The sequence below is a fragment of the Convolutriloba macropyga genome, chromosome 5 (genome assembly GCF_964194025.1).
Source record: "Convolutriloba macropyga chromosome 5, txConMacr16.3, whole genome shotgun sequence".
Lineage (NCBI taxonomy): Eukaryota > Metazoa > Xenacoelomorpha > Acoela > Convolutidae > Convolutriloba > Convolutriloba macropyga.
The window spans coordinates 10,420,378-10,443,751 of record NC_134472.1 but is presented as its reverse complement, the minus strand read 5'-3'; the positions used below and the strand labels follow the sequence as shown (position 1 = coordinate 10,443,751).

General features: G+C 35.7%; 2 protein-coding genes across 2 annotated transcripts; both read right to left on the bottom strand.

The window, feature by feature from the left end:
* Window positions 1-947: 947 nt before the first annotated feature.
* Window positions 948-18,321, bottom strand: LOC142339784 (mitochondrial 2-oxoglutarate/malate carrier protein-like). The gene is made up of 2 exons (XM_075390044.1): window positions 17,682-18,321; window positions 948-1,824 (listed from the first exon to the last, which is right to left on the bottom strand). Exons 1-2 carry the CDS (start codon window positions 18,181-18,183, stop codon window positions 1,406-1,408), a joined length of 921 nt encoding a protein of 306 aa, XP_075246159.1. The 5' UTR covers window positions 18,184-18,321; the 3' UTR covers window positions 948-1,405.
* Window positions 18,322-18,800: 479 nt separating this feature from the next.
* Window positions 18,801-21,606, bottom strand: LOC142339126 (phosphatidylinositol 4-kinase type 2-alpha-like). The gene has a single exon (XM_075388871.1). The coding sequence runs from the start codon at window positions 21,415-21,417 to the stop codon at window positions 19,426-19,428; it is 1,992 nt and encodes a 663-aa protein (XP_075244986.1). The 5' UTR covers window positions 21,418-21,606; the 3' UTR covers window positions 18,801-19,425.
* Window positions 21,607-23,374: the final 1,768 nt, after the last annotated feature.

Sequence of the window (23,374 nt, the reverse complement as noted above, 5' to 3'; positions counted from 1 at the left end):
TTTTTTGGATTGATTTTTTTTCTAAATGGGTTTCCCAATTTATTCATAGTTCATTCTAGTCCTAGTTTTTTGTTTGAACCGAATTTCCATGTCTGGCTAGTGGTTTTTTTGTACACGTGCGGCATTTTAAAATTCTGTTTTTTAATCTTATTTCTTTTAGAAATGGTTTTACCAATTCACCCATAGTCCGTTCTAGGTCGTTTTTTGCTTAGTTATTGAAAATTCTTTGAAATCTTTATGTTTTTCATTTCTATTGAACAAAATTCATCGGTCTTCTAATTTGCCAACTTTTAATTAAAATGGTTCTTTTGAAGGTACTTTTATTTGTTACGTACCTGCAAGGCTATTGTTCGAAAGTTTTTATTTTTTCTAACCCCACTTTCTTTTGACGTCCACTTGTCTCGTTGATTTTATCACGTTGTGACTGAGTGGAAATAAGACACATATTAGCAGCTGTAGCATCAAATGACTGCAAATGATTAAAAGTTTCAAAATCTGGTTACGCCTGTAGCTGTCAAACATTGCTTTTTGGAAAAAATTTGTCTTCATTTTTTTCCGCAACGCTGGTGAATGGTTCATAAATACCATTACTTTTACCTGGCTGCTTTGTTAAGTTTGATAGAAGCCTGTTGTTACCGCAGGGATGAGGAGAGTCATTAAAAGCATATGAAAAGCCGTTTCAAACCATTTTCAAATTCGAATCGAATCAGACTGATGATAGAATATCAATCTGATTCGTATCAACTAATTTGTATCAACGCAAGGAGTCCACTCTAGAGAGCATCCACTTAAATAATTGCGCAAAAATACCGACAGGACTAATATAGTTGCGCTAAAGTTACTTGCGAGCAATTAATTACTTTCTGTTAACTCCTTGAAAAACTGTTTAAAGTTCCAACAATCTCCGTGTTCACGACAATTTGCGGTTTTTGGCGCATATAGAAAGAACGATTCAAAAATTTTAAATTAAGAAATTTACAATCACATTCAGTTTCTTATGATCATGATCTCATAAAACGATTTCATCAACAAACTAAAACCAGAGTTACTACAATATAGATCAAAGTCAATCTAAAATGAGCGAAAGTACCAGATTGTCAACGTTGTCATTAAGATTTAAATAGAAAGAATACATTTTAATGGATTCACATTTTATATTAAGCAATCAAGTTTAAGCTCAGTTAGTATTTAAACATAACCGACTAACGTCGTTCGAATTGCTCTCAAACGACCAGCGTACGTTAACGGCCAGCTTCGGTAGTAGCCAGCTGGGACTTAGGGCTGCTAGCATTAGGGTGTGCATTACGGGACGGCAAGAACCGCATTTGAAAAGACTGGAGGACTAACATAATTGCTAAACGTCGGTCGTTTGAGAGCAATCAATAATAGTTCAAGGGTTCAATGATCATAAACTCGAAGAACTGGACTTGATGCCCATTGTTTTCTTGTAGACATTCAGGAGCTGTTCTAAGAATATGAACGTCAGGACAGTGTGTGGTCCGAGACGGGCGTAGTAGGGCGTGAATCCTTTCCATAAGGCAAAAACTCCCTCTTTCTTTACAATTCTGGAGAAAACGTCCACAAAGCCCTTGTACTCTGGCACTCCGTTTACAATTTTCATCTTTTGGAGCCTAGTTTTGGCAATATCTACCGGCAGAGATGCGAAAGTTGTGACCAGTGCTGAGATCATACTTGCTACGAAATGGGTGACGATTCCCTCTTTGAAGTAGTCTGTCTTTTTCATCAGCATCTCTTTGCATTGTGAGTAGGAGACCAGCTGGGCTATGTTCACCACCACTGCCCGGCCCACTGTTGGACCACAACCTAAAAACTCCAATTGACATAATTGACATCGAAAAATGGACACATTTGACCTCTGTCAGAATTGAAGGAGAACAGAAGATTCACATTGATAGAGCGTTATATTGAAATACAGAGAACGAATGAATAAATCTTATTAAGATAAGATAGTTGTGCTCACATCTCCAATGCCTTTCCACTTCACGTTTTGATTGAGGACGAATTTAACATTACCCAGGATGCACTCAGTTTTTAGGTCAGTCGACGACCAATATAATGATCACAGCTCTCTAAAGCGCTCTATATGCGACGAAAGTAGACGAAACCTACAAAAGTACAGATAATTTACGAATCACAAATGACAAACTGATGATGGTCTGATTTTCTCAAATGTTTCTCGAAAAGCATGAGCCTGACAAATTCGTCGATCGTTAATGGCAAACTTTTTGCTCATTACTAAAAGCTGTTTTTCAATTTTGTTGTTTAGATTTTCTGATTTTGTTGACCCAACGTTTGATGCCTTTTTAAATTTTCGCGTTCTTCAAGTTTTTGAGTCACGCTTGTTGGAACACTGCAAAATTCTCAGAATATTATATACATAAGCATTGAAGTAACTGTTTTATTTAGAGGACGATAGAATTTCACACCAATTTAAATCTTTTCTCTATTCTTCATAATTTACGTGCAAGAGAAACTTGATTTATGCAGATCAGCACATCCATGAGCCGTAACAGATGCTATTTCAATATGAAAAGAAAACAATTCAAAATTTTAATCATAATACGGAATGATAAACATAGCGGAGAGATTGACAGAAAATAGCTGCGATAGCTTCGCAGACCTTCAGCCTCAAAATACAAACCAAAAAAATGAGATCTAAAAATATTATTGTAATATTAAAAATGATATCTTATTGCGTCGATTTTCTGGGGGTTATTTGAATTGATTTTCAAGACGTAACTCCCATTAATTTCCAATTTGGACACTCAAACAAAGTAACTCGCACAAAATTCGCAACCGAACTCAATTAGATTAAGACGAACCGACTGACGAAAAAGAACAAACCCACTCTAAAAAATATAACATGTGCTATTGACAAAACAGAAATCACTTAGACCTTAGCCTGCCTGGGAATGCCCTTGAAATCATTTGCAAAAAAACGACAATCTTAAGAAACGGAAGTCAAATTTCTGCACGTGAACATAAAAACACTTTGTAAATTCTGCTGTTTCATTCTCAGACATGAATAACTCTAAACATAGTATTCGCGCTCCCTGTTTTGCTCTTCGATCTGTTTGAGTGTTATAATTATAAACGTTGTTTTGATTTCGAATTGCGACTTTCGATTGACTTTCGATTAAAGAAAGGATTCAATGACCGAACGCCAAACAAAAGCAAAATTTAATTAAACAATGGCGAAAAACTAGCAACCAAATAATTGAGTAAAAATGCCTCTAAAACTTAAACTTCGCGCCAAAAACGATACAATAACGCAATTGAAAGCTAATAAAAATCTCTTTTAAACCCAATCTGCGCAACTTAAAAAACAGCCTGAAATATAACCTAATAACGTCGAAACAATTGCTCTCGAACAACTTGAGGGGAGTTTGATCATTTTTGCTTATTCCAGGGGCAAAAATTCACTAATGGCGTTCGAACGACGCCATTAGGGGGTTTAGACCACTGTGAGGATCAAAATAAGACTTTTGGCATACTGTTTTCATTTGACTTTTAACTACGACCTTGCATTATCGTCTTGCTCGGAAAATGGAGTGTTGAATGCTGGCTGAAGATTCTTAAGGTAATGAAGTGAAATAAATAAAGAAGAGATTCAAATAAACGAAGAAATTGTCAAATTTATCAAAGAATTAATCGGAATTTCGGTCCGTTAAACTGGGAAACAGTTCATAACTCCTGCCGCCATGTTACGCACTAATTTTTAGCGTGTTCCTCATGGTTTTTCTGAGGTTAATATTAGCAGTAAATAATGTGAAAAATTGTCATTTTAAAAGGACTTATTTAGATGTTTCACAGTGGGATTTTTAGATATATTTTGAATAAATTTAGCTAGTAATAGGCTTTTACTGAGCGGTTCGAATGCGTGAAATACCTACTAATTGCCTTGTATCTTAAAGCTTTATCTGATTTCTATTCAGCTCTAAGGAAGCCTGTTTTAACTTAGAATTTTATAAAGATTTTCCAGTTCAATCTTTAATTATATAATCAGAAAATATAGCAAAGTTTTTAGAGACAGAATAAAAAGTTTCAAGATTATTGTTGTCGACTGATTACTAGGTTGGTTCTCCGGTGTTCTGGTGACCGCAGTTCCGCAGAGCTGTACCTTGAGTTGTATTGGTCCTTCGTAAATATTTACTGATCTAAAAGTTGGGCAATTTCCGGCTTTTGTACGTCTCTTGATGTTTGTTACGTACATATACAAGTTCCGTATTAGCACCTACTTTATCAGAACAATTACTTAATCAAGTACATAGTTTCTCATGAAGTTATTTACCAATTATGCGAATTCATGGTCAGGGAACTCAAAGGTAAATATTGAGGCTTTTAGGCACTTGATATGTTTATCATTAAACTGTCAATCTGCGGTTGTTTCTAATAAACATAAACAAATTAGGGGTTACAGGCCTAGATGGAAATACTGGCTATATATGGCCTTGAGATCTATTTGAATATGAAATAAATTATAGCACTTATTTATGGATATTTGAAGGAAAATCATCACGTAACTATGAGGGACGAAATAGGGGCCTGACAGGAATGATAAACATAGCAGAAAGATTGACAGAAAATAGCTGCGATAGCTTCCCAGACCTTCAGCCTCAAAATACAAATGATAACAATGAGATCTAAAAATATTGTTGCAATATTAAAAATGATATCTTATTGCGTCGATTTTCTGGGGGTTATTTGAATTGATTTTCAAGACGTAACTCCCAATAATTTCCAATTTGGACACTCAAACAAAGTAACTCGCACAAACTTCGCACCCGAACTCAATTAGATTAAGACAAACCGACTGACGAAAAAGAACAAAACACACCCTAAAAAATATAACATGTGTTATTGACAAAACCGAAATCACTTAGACCTTAGCCTGCCTAGGAATGCCCTTGAAATCATTTGCAAAAAACGACAATCTTAAAAAAACGAAATGTCAAACTTCTGCACGTGAACATAAAAACACTATGTAAATTCTACTGTTTCATTTTCAGACAAGAATAACTCAGTACTCGCGCTCCCTATTTTGCTCTTTGATCTGTTTGAGTGTTATAATTATAAACCTTGTTTTGATTTCGAATTCCGGCTTTCGATTAAAGAAAGGATTCAATGACTGAACGCCAAACAAAAGCAAAACTTGAATAAACAATGGCGAAAAACTAGCAACTAAATAATTGAGTAAAAATGCCTCTAAAACCTAAAACTTCGCGCCAAAAACGATACAATAACGCAATTGAAAGCTAATATAAATCTCTTTTAAACCCAATCTGTGCAACTTAAAAAACAGCCTGAAATATAACCTAATAATGTCGAAACAATTGCTCTCGAACAACTTGAGGCGAGTTTGATCATTTTTGCTAATTCCAGGGGCAAAAATTCACTAATGGCGTTCGAACGACGCCATTAGGGGGTTTAGACCACTGTGAGGATCAAAATAAGACTTTTGGCACACTGTTTTGATTTGACTTTTAACTACCACCTTGCATTATCGTCTTGCTTGGAAAATGGAGTGTTGAATGCTGGCTGAAGATTCTTGAGGTAATGAAGTGAAAGAAATAAAGAAGAGAATCAAATAAACGAAGAAATTGTCAAATTTATCAAAGAATTTATCGGAATTTCGGTCCGTTAAACTGGGAAATAGTTCATAACTCCTGTCACCATGTTACGCACTAATTTTTAGCGTGTTCCTCATGGTTTTTCTGAGGTTAATATTAGCAGTAAATAATGTGAATAATTGTCATTTTAAAAGGACTTATTTGGATGTTTCACAGTGCGATTTTTAGTAGATATATTTTGAATAAATTTAGCTAGTAATAGGCTTTTACTGAGCGGCTCGAATGCGTGAAATAATTACTAATTGCCTTGTATCTTAAAGCTTTATCTGGTTGCTATTAAGCTCTAAGGAAGCCTGTTTTAACTTAGAATTTTATACAAACTTTCCAGTTCAATCTTTAATTATATAATCAGAAATTATAGCAAAGTTTTTAGAGACAGAATAAAACGTTTAAAGATTATTGTTGAGTTTTTATTGCCGACTGATTACTAGGTTGGTTCTCCGGTGTTCTGGTGACCGCAGTTCCGCAGAGCTATACCTTGAGTTGTATTGGTCCTTCGTAAATATTTACTGATCTAAAAGTTGGGCAATTTCCGGCTTTTGTACGTCTCTTGATGTTTGTTACGTACATATACAAGTTCCGTATTAGCACCTACTTTATCAGAACAATTACTTCACCAAGTATATAGTTTCTCATGAAGTTTTTTACCAATGATGCGAATTCATCGTCAGGGAACTCAAAAAGGTAAATATTGAGGCTTTTAGGCACTTGATATGTTTATCATTAAACTGTCAATCTGCGGTTCTTTCTAATAAATATAAACACATTAGGGGTTACAGGCCTAGATGGAAATACTGGCTATATATGGCCTTGAGATCTATTTGAATATGAACTAAATTATAGCACTTATTTATGGATATTTAAAGGAAAATCATCACGTAACTATGAGGGACGAAATAGAGGCCTGACAGGAATGATAAACATAGCAGAAAGATTGACAGAAAATAGCTGCGATAGCTTCCCAGACCTTCAGCCTCAAAATACAAATGATAACAATGAGATCTAAAAATATTGTTGCAATATTAAAAATGATATCTTATTGCGTCGATTTTCTGGGGGTTATTTGAATTGATTTTCAAGACGTAACTCCCAATAATTTCCAATTTGGACACTCAAACAAAGTAACTCGCACAAAATTCGCACCCGAACTCATTTAGATTAAGACAAACCGACTGACGAAAAAGAACGTAACCCACTCTAAGAAATATAACATGTGTTATTGACAAAACCGAAATCACTTAGACCTTAGCCTGCCTAGGAATGCCCTTGAAATCATTTGCAAAAAACGACAATCTTAAAAAAACGAAATGTCAAACTTCTGCACGTGAACATAAAAACACTATGTAAATTCTACTGTTTCATTTTCAGACAAGAATAACTCAGTACTCGCGCTCCCTATTTTGCTCTTTGATCTGTTTGAGTGTTATAATTATAAACCTTGTTTTGATTTCGAATTCCGGCTTTCGATTAAAGAAAGGATTCAATGACTGAACGCCAAACAAAAGCAAAACTTGAATAAACAATGGCGAAAAACTAGCAACTAAATAATTGAGTAAAAATGCCTCTAAAACCTAAAACTTCGCGCCAAAAACGATACAATAACGCAATTGAAAGCTAATATAAATCTCTTTTAAACCCAATCTGTGCAACTTAAAAAACAGCCTGAAATATAACCTAATAATGTCGAAACAATTGCTCTCGAACAACTTGAGGGGAGTTTGATCATTTTTGCTAATTCCAGGGGCAAAAATTCACTAATGGCGTTCGAACGACGCCATTAGGGGGTTTAGACCACTGTGAGGATCAAAATAAGACTTTTGGCACACTGTTTTGATTTGACTTTTAACTACCACCTTGCATTATCGTCTTGCTTGGAAAATGGAGTGTTGAATGCTGGCTGAAGATTCTTGAGGTAATGAAGTGAAAGAAATAAAGAAGAGAATCAAATAAACGAAGAAATTGTCAAATTTATCAAAGAATTTATCGGAATTTCGGTCCGTTAAACTGGGAAATAGTTCATAACTCCTGTCACCATGTTACGCACTAATTTTTAGCGTGTTCCTCATGGTTTTTCTGAGGTTAATATTAGCAGTAAATAATGTGAATAATTGTCATTTTAAAAGGACTTATTTGGATGTTTCACAGTGCGATTTTTAGTAGATATATTTTGAATAAATTTAGCTAGTAATAGGCTTTTACTGAGCGGTTAGAATGCGTGAAATAATTACTAATTGCCTTGTATCTTAAAGCTTTATCTGGTTGCTATTAAGCTCTAAGGAAGCCTGTTTTAACTTAGAATTTTATACAAATTTTCCAGTTCAATCTTTAATTATATAATCAGAAATTATAGCAAAGTTTTTAGAGACAGAATAAAAAGTTTCAAGATTATTGTTGAGTTTTTATTGTCGACTGACTACTAGGTTGGTTCTCCGGTGTTCTGGTGACCGCAGTTCCGCAGAGCTGTACCTTGAGTTGTATTGGTCCTTCGTAAATATTTACTGATCTAAAAGTTGGGCAATTTCCGGCTTTTGTACGTCTCTTGATGTTTGTTACGTACATATACAAGTTCCGTATTAGCACCTACTTTATCAGAACAATTACTTCACCAAGTATATAGTTTCTCATGAAGTTTTTTACCAATGATGCGAATTCATCGTCAGGGAACTCAAAAAGGTAAATATTGAGGCTTTTAGGCACTTGATATGTTTATCATTAAACTGTCAATCTGCGGTTCTTTCTAATAAATATAAACACATTAGGGGTTACAGGCCTAGATGGAAATACTGGCTATATATGGCCTTGAGATCTATTTGAATATGAACTAAATTATAGCACTTATTTATGGATATTTAAAGGAAAATCATCACGTAACTATGAGGGACGAAATAGAGGCCTGACAGGAATGATAAACATAGCAGAAAGATTGACAGAAAATAGCTGCGATAGCTTCCCAGACCTTCAGCCTCAAAATACAAATGATAACAATGAGATCTAAAAATATTGTTGCAATATTAAAAATGATATCTTATTGCGTCGATTTTCTGGGGGTTATTTGAATTGATTTTCAAGACGTAACTCCCAATAATTTCCAATTTGGACACTCAAACAAAGTAACTCGCACAAAATTCGCACCCGAACTCATTTAGATTAAGACAAACCGACCGACGAAAAAGAACAAAACCCACTCTAAAAAATATAACATGTGCTATTGACAAAACCGAAATCACTTAGACCTTAGCCTGCCTAGGAATGCCCTTGAAATCATTTGCAAAAAACGACAATCTTAAAAAACCGAAATGTCAAACTTCTGCACGTGAACATAAAAACACTATGTACATTCTGCTGTTTCATTTTCAGACAAGAATAACTCTAAGCATAGTACTCGCGCTCCCTATTTTGCTCTTTGATCTGATTGAGTGTTATAATTATAAACCTTTTTTGATTTCGAATTCCGACTTTTGATTAAAGAAAGGATTAAATGACTGAACGCCAAACAAAAGCAAAACTTGAATAAACAATGGCGAAAAACTAGCAACTAAATAATTGAGTAAAAATGCCTCTAAAACTTAAAACTTCGCGCCAAAAACGATAAAATAACGCAATTGAAAGCTAATATAAATCTCTTTTAAACCCAATCTGCGCAACTTAAAAAACAGCCTGAAATATAACCTAATAATGTCGAAACAATTGCTCTCGAACAACTTGAGGGGAGTTTGATCATTTTTGCTAATTCCAGGGGCAAAAATTCACTAATGGCGTTCGAACGACGCCATTAGGGGGTTTAGACCACTGTGAGGATCAAAATAAGACTTTTGTCACACTGTTTTCATTTGACTTTTAACTACCACCTTGCATTATCGTCTTGCTCGGAAAATGGAGTGTTGAATGCTGGCTGAAGATTCTTGAGGTAATGAAGTGAAAAAAATAAAGAAGAGAATCAAATAAACGAAGAAATTGTCAAATTTATCAAAGAATTAATCGGAATTTCGGTCCGTTAAACTGGGAAATAGTTCATAACTCCTGTCACCATGTTACGCACTAATTTTTAGCGTGTTCCTCATGGTTTTTCTGAGGTTAATATTAGCAGTAAATAATGTGAATAATTGTCATTTTAAAAGGACTTATTTGGATGTTTCACAGTGCGATTTTTAGTAGATATATTTTGAATAAATTTAGCTAGTAATAGGCTTTTACTGAGCGGCTCGAATGCGTGAAATACTTACTAATTGCCTTGTATCTTAAAGCTTTATCTGGTTGCTATTAAGCTCTAAGGAAGCCTGTTTTAACTTAGAATTTTATACAAACTTTCCAGTTCAATCTTTAATTATATAATCAGAAATTATAGCAAAGTTTTTAGAGACAGAATAAAAAGTTTAAAGATTATTGTTGAGTTTTTATTGCCGACTGATTACTAGGTTGGTTCTCCGGTGTTCTGGTGACCGCAGTTCCGCAGAGCTGTACCTTGAGTTGTATTGGTCCTTCGTAAATATTTACTGATCTAAAAGTTGGGCAATTTCCGGCTTTTGTACGTCTCTTGATGTTTGTTACGTACATATACAAGTTCCGTATTAGCACCTACTTTATCAGAACAATTACTTCACCAAGTACATGGTTTCTCATGAAGTTATTTACCAATTATGCGAATTAATCGTCAGGGAACTCAAAAAGGTAAATATTGAGGCTTTTAGGCACTTGATATGTTTATCATTAAACTGTCAATCTGCGGTTGTTTCTAATAAACATAAACAAATTAGGGGTTACAGGCCTAGATGGAAAATACTGGCTATATATGGCCTTGAGATCTATTCGAATATGAAATAAATTATAGCACTTATTTATGGATATTTGAAGGAAAATCATCACGTAACTATGAGGGACGAAATAGGGGCCTGACAGGAATGATAAACATAGCAGAAAGATTGACAGAAAATAGCTGCGATAGCTTCCCAGACCTTCAGCCTCAAAATACAAATGATAACAATGAGATCTAAAAATATTGTTGCAATATTAAAAATGATATCTTATTGCGTCGATTTTCTGGGGGTTATTTGAATTGATTTTCAAGACGTAACTCCCAATAATTTCCAATTTGGACACTCAAACAAAGTAACTCGCACAAACTTCGCACCCGAACTCAATTAGATTAAGACAAACCGACTGACGAAAAAGAACAAAACACACCCTAAAAAATATAACATGTGCTATTGACAAAACCGAAATCACTTAGACCTTAGCCTGCCTAGGAATGCCCTTGAAATCATTTGCAGAAAACGACAATCTTAAAAAAACGAAATGTCACACTTCTGCACGTGAACATAAAAACACTATGTAAATTCTGCTGTTTCATTTTCAGACAAGAATAACTCTAAGCATACTACTCGCGCTCCCTATTTTGCTCTTTGATCTGTTCGAGTGTTATAATTATAAACCTTGTTTTGATTTCGAATTCCGACTTTCGATTAAAGAAAGGATTCAATGACTGAACGCCAAACAAAAGCAAAATTTAAATAAACAATGGCGAAAAACTAGCAACTAAATAATTGAGTAAAAATGCCTCTAAAACTTAAACTTCGCGCCAAAAACGATACAATAACGCAATTGAAAGCTAAAATAAATCTTTTAAACCCAATCTGCGCAACGTAAAAAACAGCCTGAAATATAACCTAATAACGTCGAAACAATTGCTCTCGAACAACTTGAGGGGAGTTTGATCATTTTTGCTAATTCCAGGGGCAAAAAATCACTAATGGCGTTCGAACGACGCCATTAGGGGGTTTAGACCACTGTGTGGATCAAAATAAGACTTTTGGCACACTTTTTTCATTTGACTTTTAACTACCACCTTGCATTATCGCCTTGCTCGGAAAATGGAGTGTTGAACGCTGGCTGAAGATTCTTGAGGTAATGAAGTGAAAGAAATAAAGAAGAGAATCAAATAAACGAAATTGTCAAATTTATCAAAGAATTAATCGGAATTTCGGTCCGTTAAACTGGGAAATAGTTCATAACTCCTGTCACCATGTTACGCACTAATTTTTAGCGTGTTCCTCATGGTTTTTCTGAGGTTAATATTAGCAGTAAATAATGTGAATAATTGTCATTTTAAAAGGACTTATTTGGATGTTTCACAGTGCGATTTTTAGTAGATATATTTTGAATAAATTTAGCTAGTAATAGGCTTTTACTGAGCCGTTAGAATGCGTGAAATAATTACTAATTGCCTTGTATCTTAAAGCTTTATCTGGTTGCTATTAAGCTCTAAGGAAGCCTGTTTTAACTTAGAATTTTATACAAATTTTCCAGTTCAATCTTTAATTATATAATCAGAAATTATAGCAAAGTTTTTAGAGACAGAATAAAAAGTTTCAAGATTATTGTTGAGTTTTTATTGTCGACTGACTACTAGGTTGGTTCTCCGGTGTTCTGGTGACCGCAGTTCCGCAGAGCTGTACCTTGAGTTGTATTGGTCCTTCGTAAATATTTACTGATCTAAAAGTTGGGCAATTTCCGGCTTTTGTACGTCTCTTGATGTTTGTTACGTACATATACAAGTTCCGTATTAGCACCTACTTTATCAGAACAATTACTTCACCAAGTACATAGTTTCTCGTAAAGTTATTTACCAATTATGCGAATTCATCGTCAGGGAACTCAAAAAGGTAAATATTGAGGCTTTTAGGCACTTGATATGTTTATCATTAAACTGTCAATCTGCGGTTGTTTCTAATAAACATAAACAAATTAGGGGTTACAGGCCTAGATGGAAATACTGACTATATATGGCCTTGAGATCTATTTGAATATGAAATAAATTATAGCACTTATTTATGGATATTTGAAGGAAAATCATCACGTAACTATGAGGGACGAAATAGGGGCCTGACAGGAATGATAAACATAGCAGAAAGATTGACAGAAAATAGCTGCGATAGCTTCCCAGACCTTCAGCCTCAAAATACAAATGATAACAATGAGATCTAAAAATATTGTTGCAATATTAAAAATGATATCTTATTGCGTCGATTTTCTGGGGGTTATTTGAATTGATTTTCAAGACGTAACTCCCAATAATTTCCAATTTGGACACTCAAACAAAGTAACTCGCACAAACTTCGCACCCGAACTCAATTAGATTAAGACAAACCGACTGACGAAAAAGAACAAAACACACCCTAAAAAATATAACATGTGCTATTGACAAAACCGAAATCACTTAGACCTTAGCCTGCCTAGGAATGCCCTTGAAATCATTTGCAGAAAACGACAATCTTAAAAAAACGAAATGTCACACTTCTGCACGTGAACATAAAAACACTATGTAAATTCTGCTGTTTCATTTTCAGACAAGAATAACTCTAAGCATACTACTCGCGCTCCCTATTTTGCTCTTTGATCTGTTCGAGTGTTATAATTATAAACCTTGTTTTGATTTCGAATTCCGACTTTCGATTAAAGAAAGGATTCAATGACTGAACGCCAAACAAAAGCAAAATTTAAATAAACAATGGCGAAAAACTAGCAACTAAATAATTGAGTAAAAATGCCTCTAAAACTTAAACTTCGCGCCAAAAACGATACAATAACGCAATTGAAAGCCAAAATAAATCTTTTAAACCCAATCTGCGCAACGTAAAAAACAGCCTGAAATATAACCTAATAATGTCGAAACAATTGCTCTCGAACAACTTGAGGGGAGTTTGATCATTTTTGCTAATTCCAGGGGCAAAAAATCACTAATGGCGTTCGAACGACGCCATTAGGGGGTTTAGACCACTGTGTGGATCAAAATAAGACTTTTGGCACACTTTTTTCATTTGACTTTTAACTACCACCTTGCATTATCGCCTTGCTCGGAAAATGGAGTGTTGAATGCTGGCTGAAGATTCTTGAGGTAATGAAGTGAAAGAAATAAAGAAGAGAATCAAATAAACGAAATTGTCAAATTTATCAAACAATTAATCGGAATTTCGGTCCGTTAAACTGGGAAATAGTTCATAACTCCTGTCACCATGTTACGCACTAATTTTTAGCGTGTTCCTCATGGTTTTTCTGAGGTTAATATTAGCAGTAAATAATGTGAATAATTGTCATTTTAAAAGGACTTATTTGGATGTTTCACAGTGCGACTTTTAGTAGATATATTTTGAATAAATTTAGCTAGTAATAGGCTTTTACTGAGCGGTTAGAATGCGTGAAATAATTACTAATTGCCTTGTATCTTAAAGCTTTATCTGGTTGCTATTAAGCTCTAAGGAAGCCTGTTTTAACTTAAAATTTTATACAAATTTTCCAGTTCAATCTTTAATTATATAATCAGAAATTATAGCAAAGTTTTTAGAGACAGAATAAAAAGTTTCAAGATTATTGTTGAGTTTTTATTGTCGACTGACTACTAGGTTGGTTCTCCGGTGTTCTGGTGACCGCAGTTCCGCAGAGCTGTACCTTGAGTTGTATTGGTCCTTCGTAAATATTTACTGATCTAAAAGTTGGGCAATTTCCGGCTTTTGTACGTCTCTTGATGTTTGTTACGTACATATACAAGTTCCGTATTAGCACCTACTTTATCAGAACAATTACTTCACCAAATACATAGTTTCTCGTAAAGTTATTTACCAATTATGCGAATTCATCGTCAGGGAACTCAAAAAGGTAAATATTGAGGCTTTTAGGCACTTGATATGTTTATCATTAAACTGTCAATCTGCGGTTGTTTCTAATAAACATAAACAAATTAGGGGTTACAGGCCTAGATGGAAATACTGGCTATATATGGTCTTGACATCTATTTGAATATGAAATAAATTATAGCACTTATTTATGGATATTTAAAGGAAAATCATCACGTAACTATGAGGGACGAAATAGGGGCCTGACAGGAATGATAAACATAGCAGAAAGATTGACAGAAAATAGTTGCGATAGCTTCCCAGACCTTCAGCCTCAAAATACAAATGATAACAATGAGATCTAAAAATATTGTTGCAATATTAAAAAATGATATCTTATTGCGTCGATTTTCTGGGGGTTATTTGAATTGATTTTCAAGACGTAACTCCCAATAATTTCCAATTTGGACACTCAAACAAAGTAACTCGCACAAAATTCGCACCCGAACTCATTTAGATTAAGACAAACCGACCGACGAAAAAGAACAAAACCCACTCTAAAAAATATAACATGTGCTATTGACAAAACCGAAATCACTTAGACCTTAGCCTGCCTAGGAATGCCCTTGAAATCATTTGCAAAAAACGACAATCTTAAAAAACCGAAATGTCAAACTTCTGCACGTGAACATAAAAACACTATGTAAATTCTGCTGTTTCATTTTCAGACAAGAATAACTCTAAGCATAGTACTCGCGCTCCCTATTTTGCTCTTTGATCTGTTTGAGTGTTATAATTATACACCTTGTTTTGATTTCGAATTCCGACTTTCGATTGACTTTCGATTAAAGAAAGGATTCAATGACTGAACGCCAAACAAAAGCAAAACTTAAATAAACAATGGCAAAAACTAGCAACTAAATAATTGAGTAAAAATGCCTCTAAAACTTAAACTTCGCGCCAAAAACGATACAATAACGCAATTGAAAGCTAATAAAAATCTCTTTTAAACCCAATCTGCGCAACTTAAAAAACAGCCTGAAATATAACCTAATAACGTCGAAACAATTGCTCTCGAACAACTTGAGGGGAGTTTGATCATTTTTGCTAATTCCAGGGGCAAAAAATCACTAATGGCGTTCGAACGACGCCATTAGGGGGTTTAGACCACTGTGAAGATCAAAAATAACACTTTTGGCACACTATTTTCATTTGACTTTTAACTACCGTCAATTGATTTCAGCTGCTTAAAATGTTCGGGTCTTTCCAATTATAGCCCCCCCCCCCCCAGATTAGAGATCAGATAACCTATACCCCCCCCCCCCCCCCAATCATGGAAAATATACCATAATGGAGGGCTTTAATGGGAAAGCCCCAAATGTTCAATGAGAGAAAAACAATGAGAAAAAACAAGAAGCACGCAAGCTCATCAAATCAAGGATGTTAAAGTCACTCGTTAAGTCTCACCAGTCGAGCAAAAATTTGGCATAAAAACACGACATTAAATGCTTCAAATTTCGTTTAATAGCAAAGACAATCCTTAAATACGCAATATCTCCTTAAGTAAGCAATTCAAAAAAATTCAACCGAATATTCAGAAGCAAGGAGAAAACCGAAGTTTAATTGTCGAATGTAAAAAAATTGCGCTCAATCACTATTTTCTCATTCTCCTTGTAAAGTTGTGTTTCTGTTTTGGCGCAAATCACGCCTAAAATATGTACAAATAACTGATTTAAAACTCCAATCCAATACCTCTCTTCGATTTACGGCAGCATTGTAATCAATTCCCGAATTGATTTTCAAGACATTGTAATCAGTTCCCGAATTGATTTTGAATTGATTTTCAAGACGTAACTCCCAATAATTTCCAATTTGGACACTCAAACAAAGTAACTCGCACAAACTTCGCACCCGAACTCAATTAGATTAAGACAAACCGACTGACGAAAAAGAACAAAACACACCCTAAAAAATATAACATGTGCCATTGACAAAACCGAAATCACTTAGACCTTAGCCTGCCTAGGAATGCCCTTGAAATCATTTGCAGAAAACGACAATCTTAAAAAAACGAAATGTCACACTTCTGCACGTGAACATAAAAACACTATGTACATTCTGCTGTTTCATTTTCAGACAAGAATAACTCTAAGCATACTACTCGCGCTCCCTATTTTGCTCTTTGATCTGTTCGAGTGTTATAATTATAAACCTTGTTTTGATTTCGAATTCCGACTTTCGATTAAAGAAAGGATTCAATGACTGAACGCCAAACAAAAGCAAAATTTAAATAAACAATGGCGAAAAACTAGCAACTAAATAATTGAGTAAAAATGCCTCTAAAACTTAAACTTCGCGCCAAAAACGATACAATAACGCAATTGAAAGCTAAAATAAATCTTTTAAACCCAATCTGCGCAACGTAAAAAACAGCCTGAAATATAACCTAATAATGTCGAAACAATTGCTCTCGAACAACTTGAGGGGAGTTTGATCATTTTTGCTAATTCCAGGGGCAAAAAATCACTAATGGCGTTCGAACGACGCCATTAGGGGGTTTAGACCACTGTGAAGATCAAAAATAACACTTTTGGCACACTATTTTCATTTGACTTTTAACTACCGTCAATTGATTTCAGCTGCTTAAAATGTTCGGGTCTTTCCAATTATAGCCCCCCCCCCCAGATTAGAGATCAGATAACCTATACCCCCCCCCCCCAATCATGGAAAATATACCATAATGGAGGGCTTTAATGGGAAAGCCCCAAATGTTCAATGAGAGAAAAACAATGAGAAAAAACAAGAAGCACGCAAGCTCATCAAATCAAGGATGTTAAAGTCACTCGTTAAGTCTCACCAGTCGAGCAAAAATTTGGCATAAAAACACGACATTAAATGCTTCAAATTTCGTTTAATAGCAAAGACAATCCTTAAATACGCAATATCTCCTTAAGTAAGCAATTCAAAAAAATTCAACCGAATATTCAGAAGCAAAGAGAAAACCGAAGTTTAATTGTCGAATGTAAAAAAATTGCGCTCAATCACTATTTTCTCATTCTCCTTGTAAAGTTGTGTTTCTGTTTTGGCGCAAATCACGCCTAAAATATGTACAAATAATTGATTTAAAACTCCAATCCAATACCTCTCTTCGATTTACGGCAGCATTGTAATCAGTTCCCGGATTGCGAAAAGACAGCCACCGATAGATTTCAAATTTCTTGAAATGTAAAACCAAATCAATGAGACGAATGAGAAAATCGTACTAAGACCAAGAGCGAGCTCTAATTGCTACAACAATGGTTTGTGAGCAATTGCAAATAAGCTCATCAAAAGTAAAATTTGACAACTGCGACCAAAGCTGGCTGTAATCCTGGTGCAATACATTTGATTTTAAGGTAGTCGAAGTAGCCATGTCATTCCTTACCTCTCCACAGTGTAGTGACACCTTCTTCTTTGACAACTCTGAACAGAGCATCAAACACGTTCTTGTAGTTTCTGCGCTCAGCTAAGGGTAAGCTTCTATCTGTGGTCATTCTGATCAGACACAACTCTGCCGGAGTGCCCACGAAAGCTCCTATCGATCCAGCAGTTGCCGCAATTCCCATCTTTTCACCAAATGAGGGCGGCTTCCCATTGCGGGTAAACTGGCTAAAGAGTGAAGTGTAGATGCCCAATCTAGTTCCAGTGTACAATACCTGTCGTAATAGACCTGCCCCGATGCCATTGTAAAAGGCTAGGAATCCTTCCGATGCTAGGATACTTCTGATGGCATGAAATGAGGATTTGTGGGTCTTCGCACCCCCACCTTCACCCGACACTTGCATTCTGTTTTTGACTAAGTCCATAGGCTGTACAATGACTGTTGCCATACAGCCAGAAAGACTGCTCAACATGAATTTGGTCACTTTTGGTACCTCCTCCGGCATTGCTGCTCTTTTTTTTTCCAAACCACTCTAATCAAGGTCTAATCACTAGTAACAATGGTGAAATAATCCCAAGTGATATGATAATCAATTCAAAACAATCTGAAACCGACAAAACAGAACTATAAGATAGCAAAATAGAATTGAAGATACTTCAGGTCACCCCGAAAAGCAAAATCTAATACAATTTAACAAATTCACTAGCAATCATAATTGTATTAATCGAATCTCGTGATACAAAAATACAGACGCTATTTAATACCTGTCCCCCGTTGATTTAGTCAACAAGAAGCCGTATGTCAAAATCAGACATACGAGATGACATTGATCTTTAACCCAAATGACCCGATGACCTTCAGCAAGCAAATATCTGTCACGTAATGTACTTTAAACCGAAGAGTGAAATGTTGCCATCTACTCTACTTTATATAATACCACAGTTCATATTACAATTGACATAACGCAGAGAACAGCGATCAAAAGAACATTTGGTCAAAATTGGTCCAATATTCTAAATCCAAATGTGCAAACTTACACGCGATTTGAAAATACAACGATACAATCCCCCGTTTGTTTTTTGTTCACGTACTGTTGTTATTCAAAGCTTTTGAAAAAAAAACTTTCAGAAAATAACTTTAAATTAACGAGACAATTTTTGCATGACTTCAAGCACTTTACATATAAAAAGGCCGCTTAAACTATGCTCACATTTATTGTCAATCAGTACTAATAAATTCATTGAATTAGAAGCAAAGTTCAACTTTTCCATAGTACTACAAGTAAATATTTGTGCTACCGTAAAGTAAAGAGCATAACCAAAATAAAATGTTGGACTAATTTCTCAGTGCTACCCCAAAATTAACAGAGCATACGGATCATATTGGTACCAAAATACGCACTTCCAATAAAGAAATTCTAGTTTTCTAAAAAGCTAAACACGATGTCATATTAACAAAGAGATACAGAAATGAGTCCATATATTGAATCAATATTTATATCTGCGATTAACCAACAAGCAGACAAAACAGTTCCCACCAACAATTTTCCAAAGAATTAAGATTCAATTATGAAAGTACTGATTTTAAAATTTTTAGTAGGTATCACAATGAAAGAATATGTATTCTCTGGCTGGTAAATTTGAATTTGGGATTATGATTCTGAAACACTGATCAAATAACACTAAATTTAATTCCTAGGAAAATTTGCGGGAGAGGACAATTTATCTCTGCACAAAGTGTACGTGGGTTACCACCATGAGAAGAATGGCTTCTTCTTGTGAAATGATTGACTAAATTGATCACTGAAATGTCTGATTCTAGCCTTAGCCGATCCAACTGCAGTTCCACCGCTTCCACCTCCTCCTATGTTGGTTCCACCATTGCTTCCACCAGATGCATTTCTATTATCCTCAGTGGCACCAGCCGGTAATCTGGAATGACTATTGAGAGGCAGGTTGTGGTTCTTGGAGCTAGCACGTTCCACAATGCTCAGTGGCATCTGGACTAACTGCAGGGGACTTTTGCCCTCTTTCAGGGCGTGACTAAGGTTCAAAATTTGCCCTCTAAGCACCGACATTTGCCTTTCAAACATCCGCTTGTCAAATCCGGAATCAATTCTGAACAACGTTTCTAGTTCTTTGCACAATTCTTCCACAAAGTTCATATCGCTAATAAGGGGAAGTATTTGATCTCGCGTCTCCTGGGAAAAGGATGTTTTACTGTATGGCAACCACACCCAATGATAAGGATACATTCGCCAGCTATCCGGATGTTTAAACGGAAAAGCCAGACCGTTATCAATGGCAGCTATTTTAACATCAGTTGAGGTAATATTGCCGTTATTCTGTCCGTTCGATTTCGGGTCTAGAATTTGTCGGGTGAATGACTGCTCTCGGTTCATTGGTCGCGCAGCCGAGTCGTTAGTGGGGTGAAATTGCACTCGGCTGCTATCCCCGCCAGGTCCGAATGTTACTAAGAGTTCCGAACTCCCACCATTTCGGTTATCGTGACATTCGGCCTGAGAGGCCAATTGGGAGCTACTATTTGCATTACGGGTTAACTTCATCGAACTTCTAGGGCTACTTCTGGCAGAACTATTACAACTTGACTGATTTGGGCGCTCGTAATTTATCAACCAATTATCATTCCCTCGATCCGTGTTCCGAATAATGTAGTCAAGCACAACTAATCGTTCGAATTGTAGTTGAAACGCCTTGTTGCCTTCTTGTGAAATACCTTCAGAAGCAAACACACGTAAATAATGATCTGATTGTTTATAACCCTTTACAAATCGCTGAAACGATCCAACTTTAGACGGCAGTCCTAACCTGTGAAACTTCTTTCCAATAGTTGGCGTTTTCGCCATAATGTTTTTCTTCACATTGCTTTTTGCTCGCTCAATTTTGGTATAGTTAAATGACTCGCTCGACAACCAGACGACCCTCGTGTTTGGAACGATTCCCAATTGCAACTTCTTGTCAACTACTGACGCGGCAGCTTCAGAAAGGTAGCCCTGATTTGGGATCAGACATCCTCTGCCAAAACAGCAAGGACAGCACATCTTATGCAACCATTTCATCAACTTTGGGTTCATGTTTCCATACGGCTCCTCGCTTTTTGGCTTAAAAACCCCGATTATTTCACGTTCCGTGTTCCGAACGAAGTAGCTTCCACTGGAACCCTGGGTTATCAATTCTGGAAGAATTCCTTGTTCGATTGCATTTTGGGCATCTTGAATGGTCTCCATGAATCCAGGGTCGTCTGGAAACCGGTTCAGATTCTTCTCGACGACCAAGTCGCGAGGAATCAAATCCATATCCATTAAGGGTGCCATTTCGTTGTCCGAGTGGAACTCATTGTTCTCGTTGGACGAAGTTCGTCGATGGTTTGAAAAAGGAACCACAAAACTAACCAAGTCGGGAGGTAATGAAGTTGTCGGTCGGACCACTTTCTCAGAATCGGTTACATTATTATCCTCATTAATCTGATTGAGGGATTCCCACGAGCTATTTTTGTGGTCGAGAGGAACTTTCGTGAATGAATTAGGATCAGCTGAATTTTTCACATCTTTCCCTTGACTCTGTGGGATCACTGTTTCATTCAAACCAGTGCAGAGGGGATCGAACGTCTCAGAAAAATATCCGCTGCTGAATGCTGATTGAAGCTGATTTGGCTCAAGTGGATTTAGATTATTTATTGGCACAGATTTGAAATTGTTCGTTTCAAATTCGCTGATCATCAATAAATAACAACCCACAACAAAAACTGACAGTAACGCTCAATTCACTTCAGATAATTCAGCTGCTGCATAAATTTTATGTTCTCGCAAAAATTCCAAGATCCGTTTAAGTGAAACAACGGAATTGTATAATGCGCACAGTTATCTGAAATACACAACAGTAAAGCAGGAAATAATTAAAAAACTAGTCCATCAACTTGTGAAAAGAGCAACAAGAGTTAAAACAATGCAGCAAGATAAGACTATGGCTCAAAGGGATAACAGATGTTTACGTCACTGCTTAAGGCCTTTTATTACATGCTTTTACATTGTTGCATGCAGGAAGTGAGGCGTAGAGAGAATGTTCACCATGGCCTTCGGAAGGGGATAGAATTGAACTTAATTGCAACGAGTCTTGCGCAACGTCGAGCATTAACTATAAAGACAGTGCCCAAAAATGAAAATAAAAAGGACTGTCTACAAGAAAACATAAACTTACGCTTCTGCGGGAAAATCTTCCAATGCAGCCCAATTTTAAGCTACTATTGCTGTATCTCGAGGACTAAACAAGAACTAAAACTTAGGAAAAATGAAAAGGAAAACCCAACTAATAATCAGGCAAACAGTTTAATATTCTTACCTTTTAAACAGCACTGTCAATTGATATGATTTTCAATACAACTAGGATTAAGTTTTAAAAGATAGCCGGATTGCTGGACAATAACTACGAAAAAACTGTTTGAGCCTCATGGTTTAAAAAAGACCACCAAGAACAAAGATAAAATGATTCAAAAATTGAGATTTTGACTACAAATTCTCTCTTTATTTTCCACTCATATTTCAAACACCTATGACTTCAACTATACAGTATTATAATTATCTAGTTTGCTTGATTTCGAGAATTTTAAGTAGTTTACAAATTATCTTTAGACTTCATAAGTTAGTGCAAAAGTGATTGTTTTAGTGAGGTAAGTCACGAAAAAAATGGTGACCAAAATAATAAAAAACGCATACTCAGGGAATAACAAAAGAGTTCACCAAAGCAAATGACTTCTTGGCGCGTGATCAAATGTACGCAACAAAATTGATAACATAGCCGGAAAAGTCTTTTTATCGCGACAGACTATCTTTAGTAATAGAGGAAAAATTACATGAAATACAATCACTCAACAAAATTGAGGTCACAGTACAAGAGGAGAAAATACAGGTCACTGCAGAGGCGGCGGCAAATTATTTGCCACCGTAAATCTCGGGCACCAAAACATTTTGATATCTTTCAAGAGGCTACGTCAAATCTTTATCTCAAAATTTTCCTTAGAGAAACCTGTCTTCATGCGTATATACACGTGGGACGAAAACAAAATTTTGAAAAATTTTTACAAATTATTTACTAATTGCACTATTTTTGATAATCCAACTTTCCAAATCAACACCTTTTACCTATAAGCTAAAAACAAGAAAACTGATGACCAGGACAAACCTTCTTACATCCCTTACAGCCACTCACTGACAAATAAAACGAGGTTGCCGATTAAATTGCGCAATAAATTTGTACAACTAAATGCCCTGAAAATCTTCTGTGAGTACTAGCTTCAGCTTGGCTATCAAAAATACAATAAACACGAATATGTTTGAAAAAATTGAGTGAGTTGGCCAGGCAACGGTAATACTTGAGGCAGAAATTAGAAACCCTCTAATAGTTTTGAATGTTTTCATGCTTCACTAAGAACAGAACAAACCCTCCAATGATTGAAAAACTGGAAAAATCCCTCCAACGTTGAACTAGTCTTCAAACCATAAAATTGAGCCGTTTACGCAATTTTGGCACTATGTACACTATTTTAGACAAATAGAACAGTATATTAGGGGAAAAGACCACTCCGGTGAGTGAAAGAACATTATAGAACAAAACCTAGAAGCGAAAAATCAGCAAGACATGGCTACAATAATTGCTTCAAGTTCTTTCGAGTGCTATTAA

Coding starts and splice junctions, on each gene's coding strand:
- LOC142339784 (XM_075390044.1), bottom strand. CDS start 18,183: ATGCCGGAGGAGGTACCAAAAGTGACCAAATTCATGTTGAGCAGTCTT. Junction 1,825..17,681: donor TGTCACTACACTGTGGAGAG/GTAAGGAATGAC, acceptor TGGAGTTTTTAG/GTTGTGGTCCAACAGTGGGC.
- LOC142339126 (XM_075388871.1), bottom strand. CDS start 21,417: ATGATCAGCGAATTTGAAACGAACAATTTCAAATCTGTGCCAATAAAT.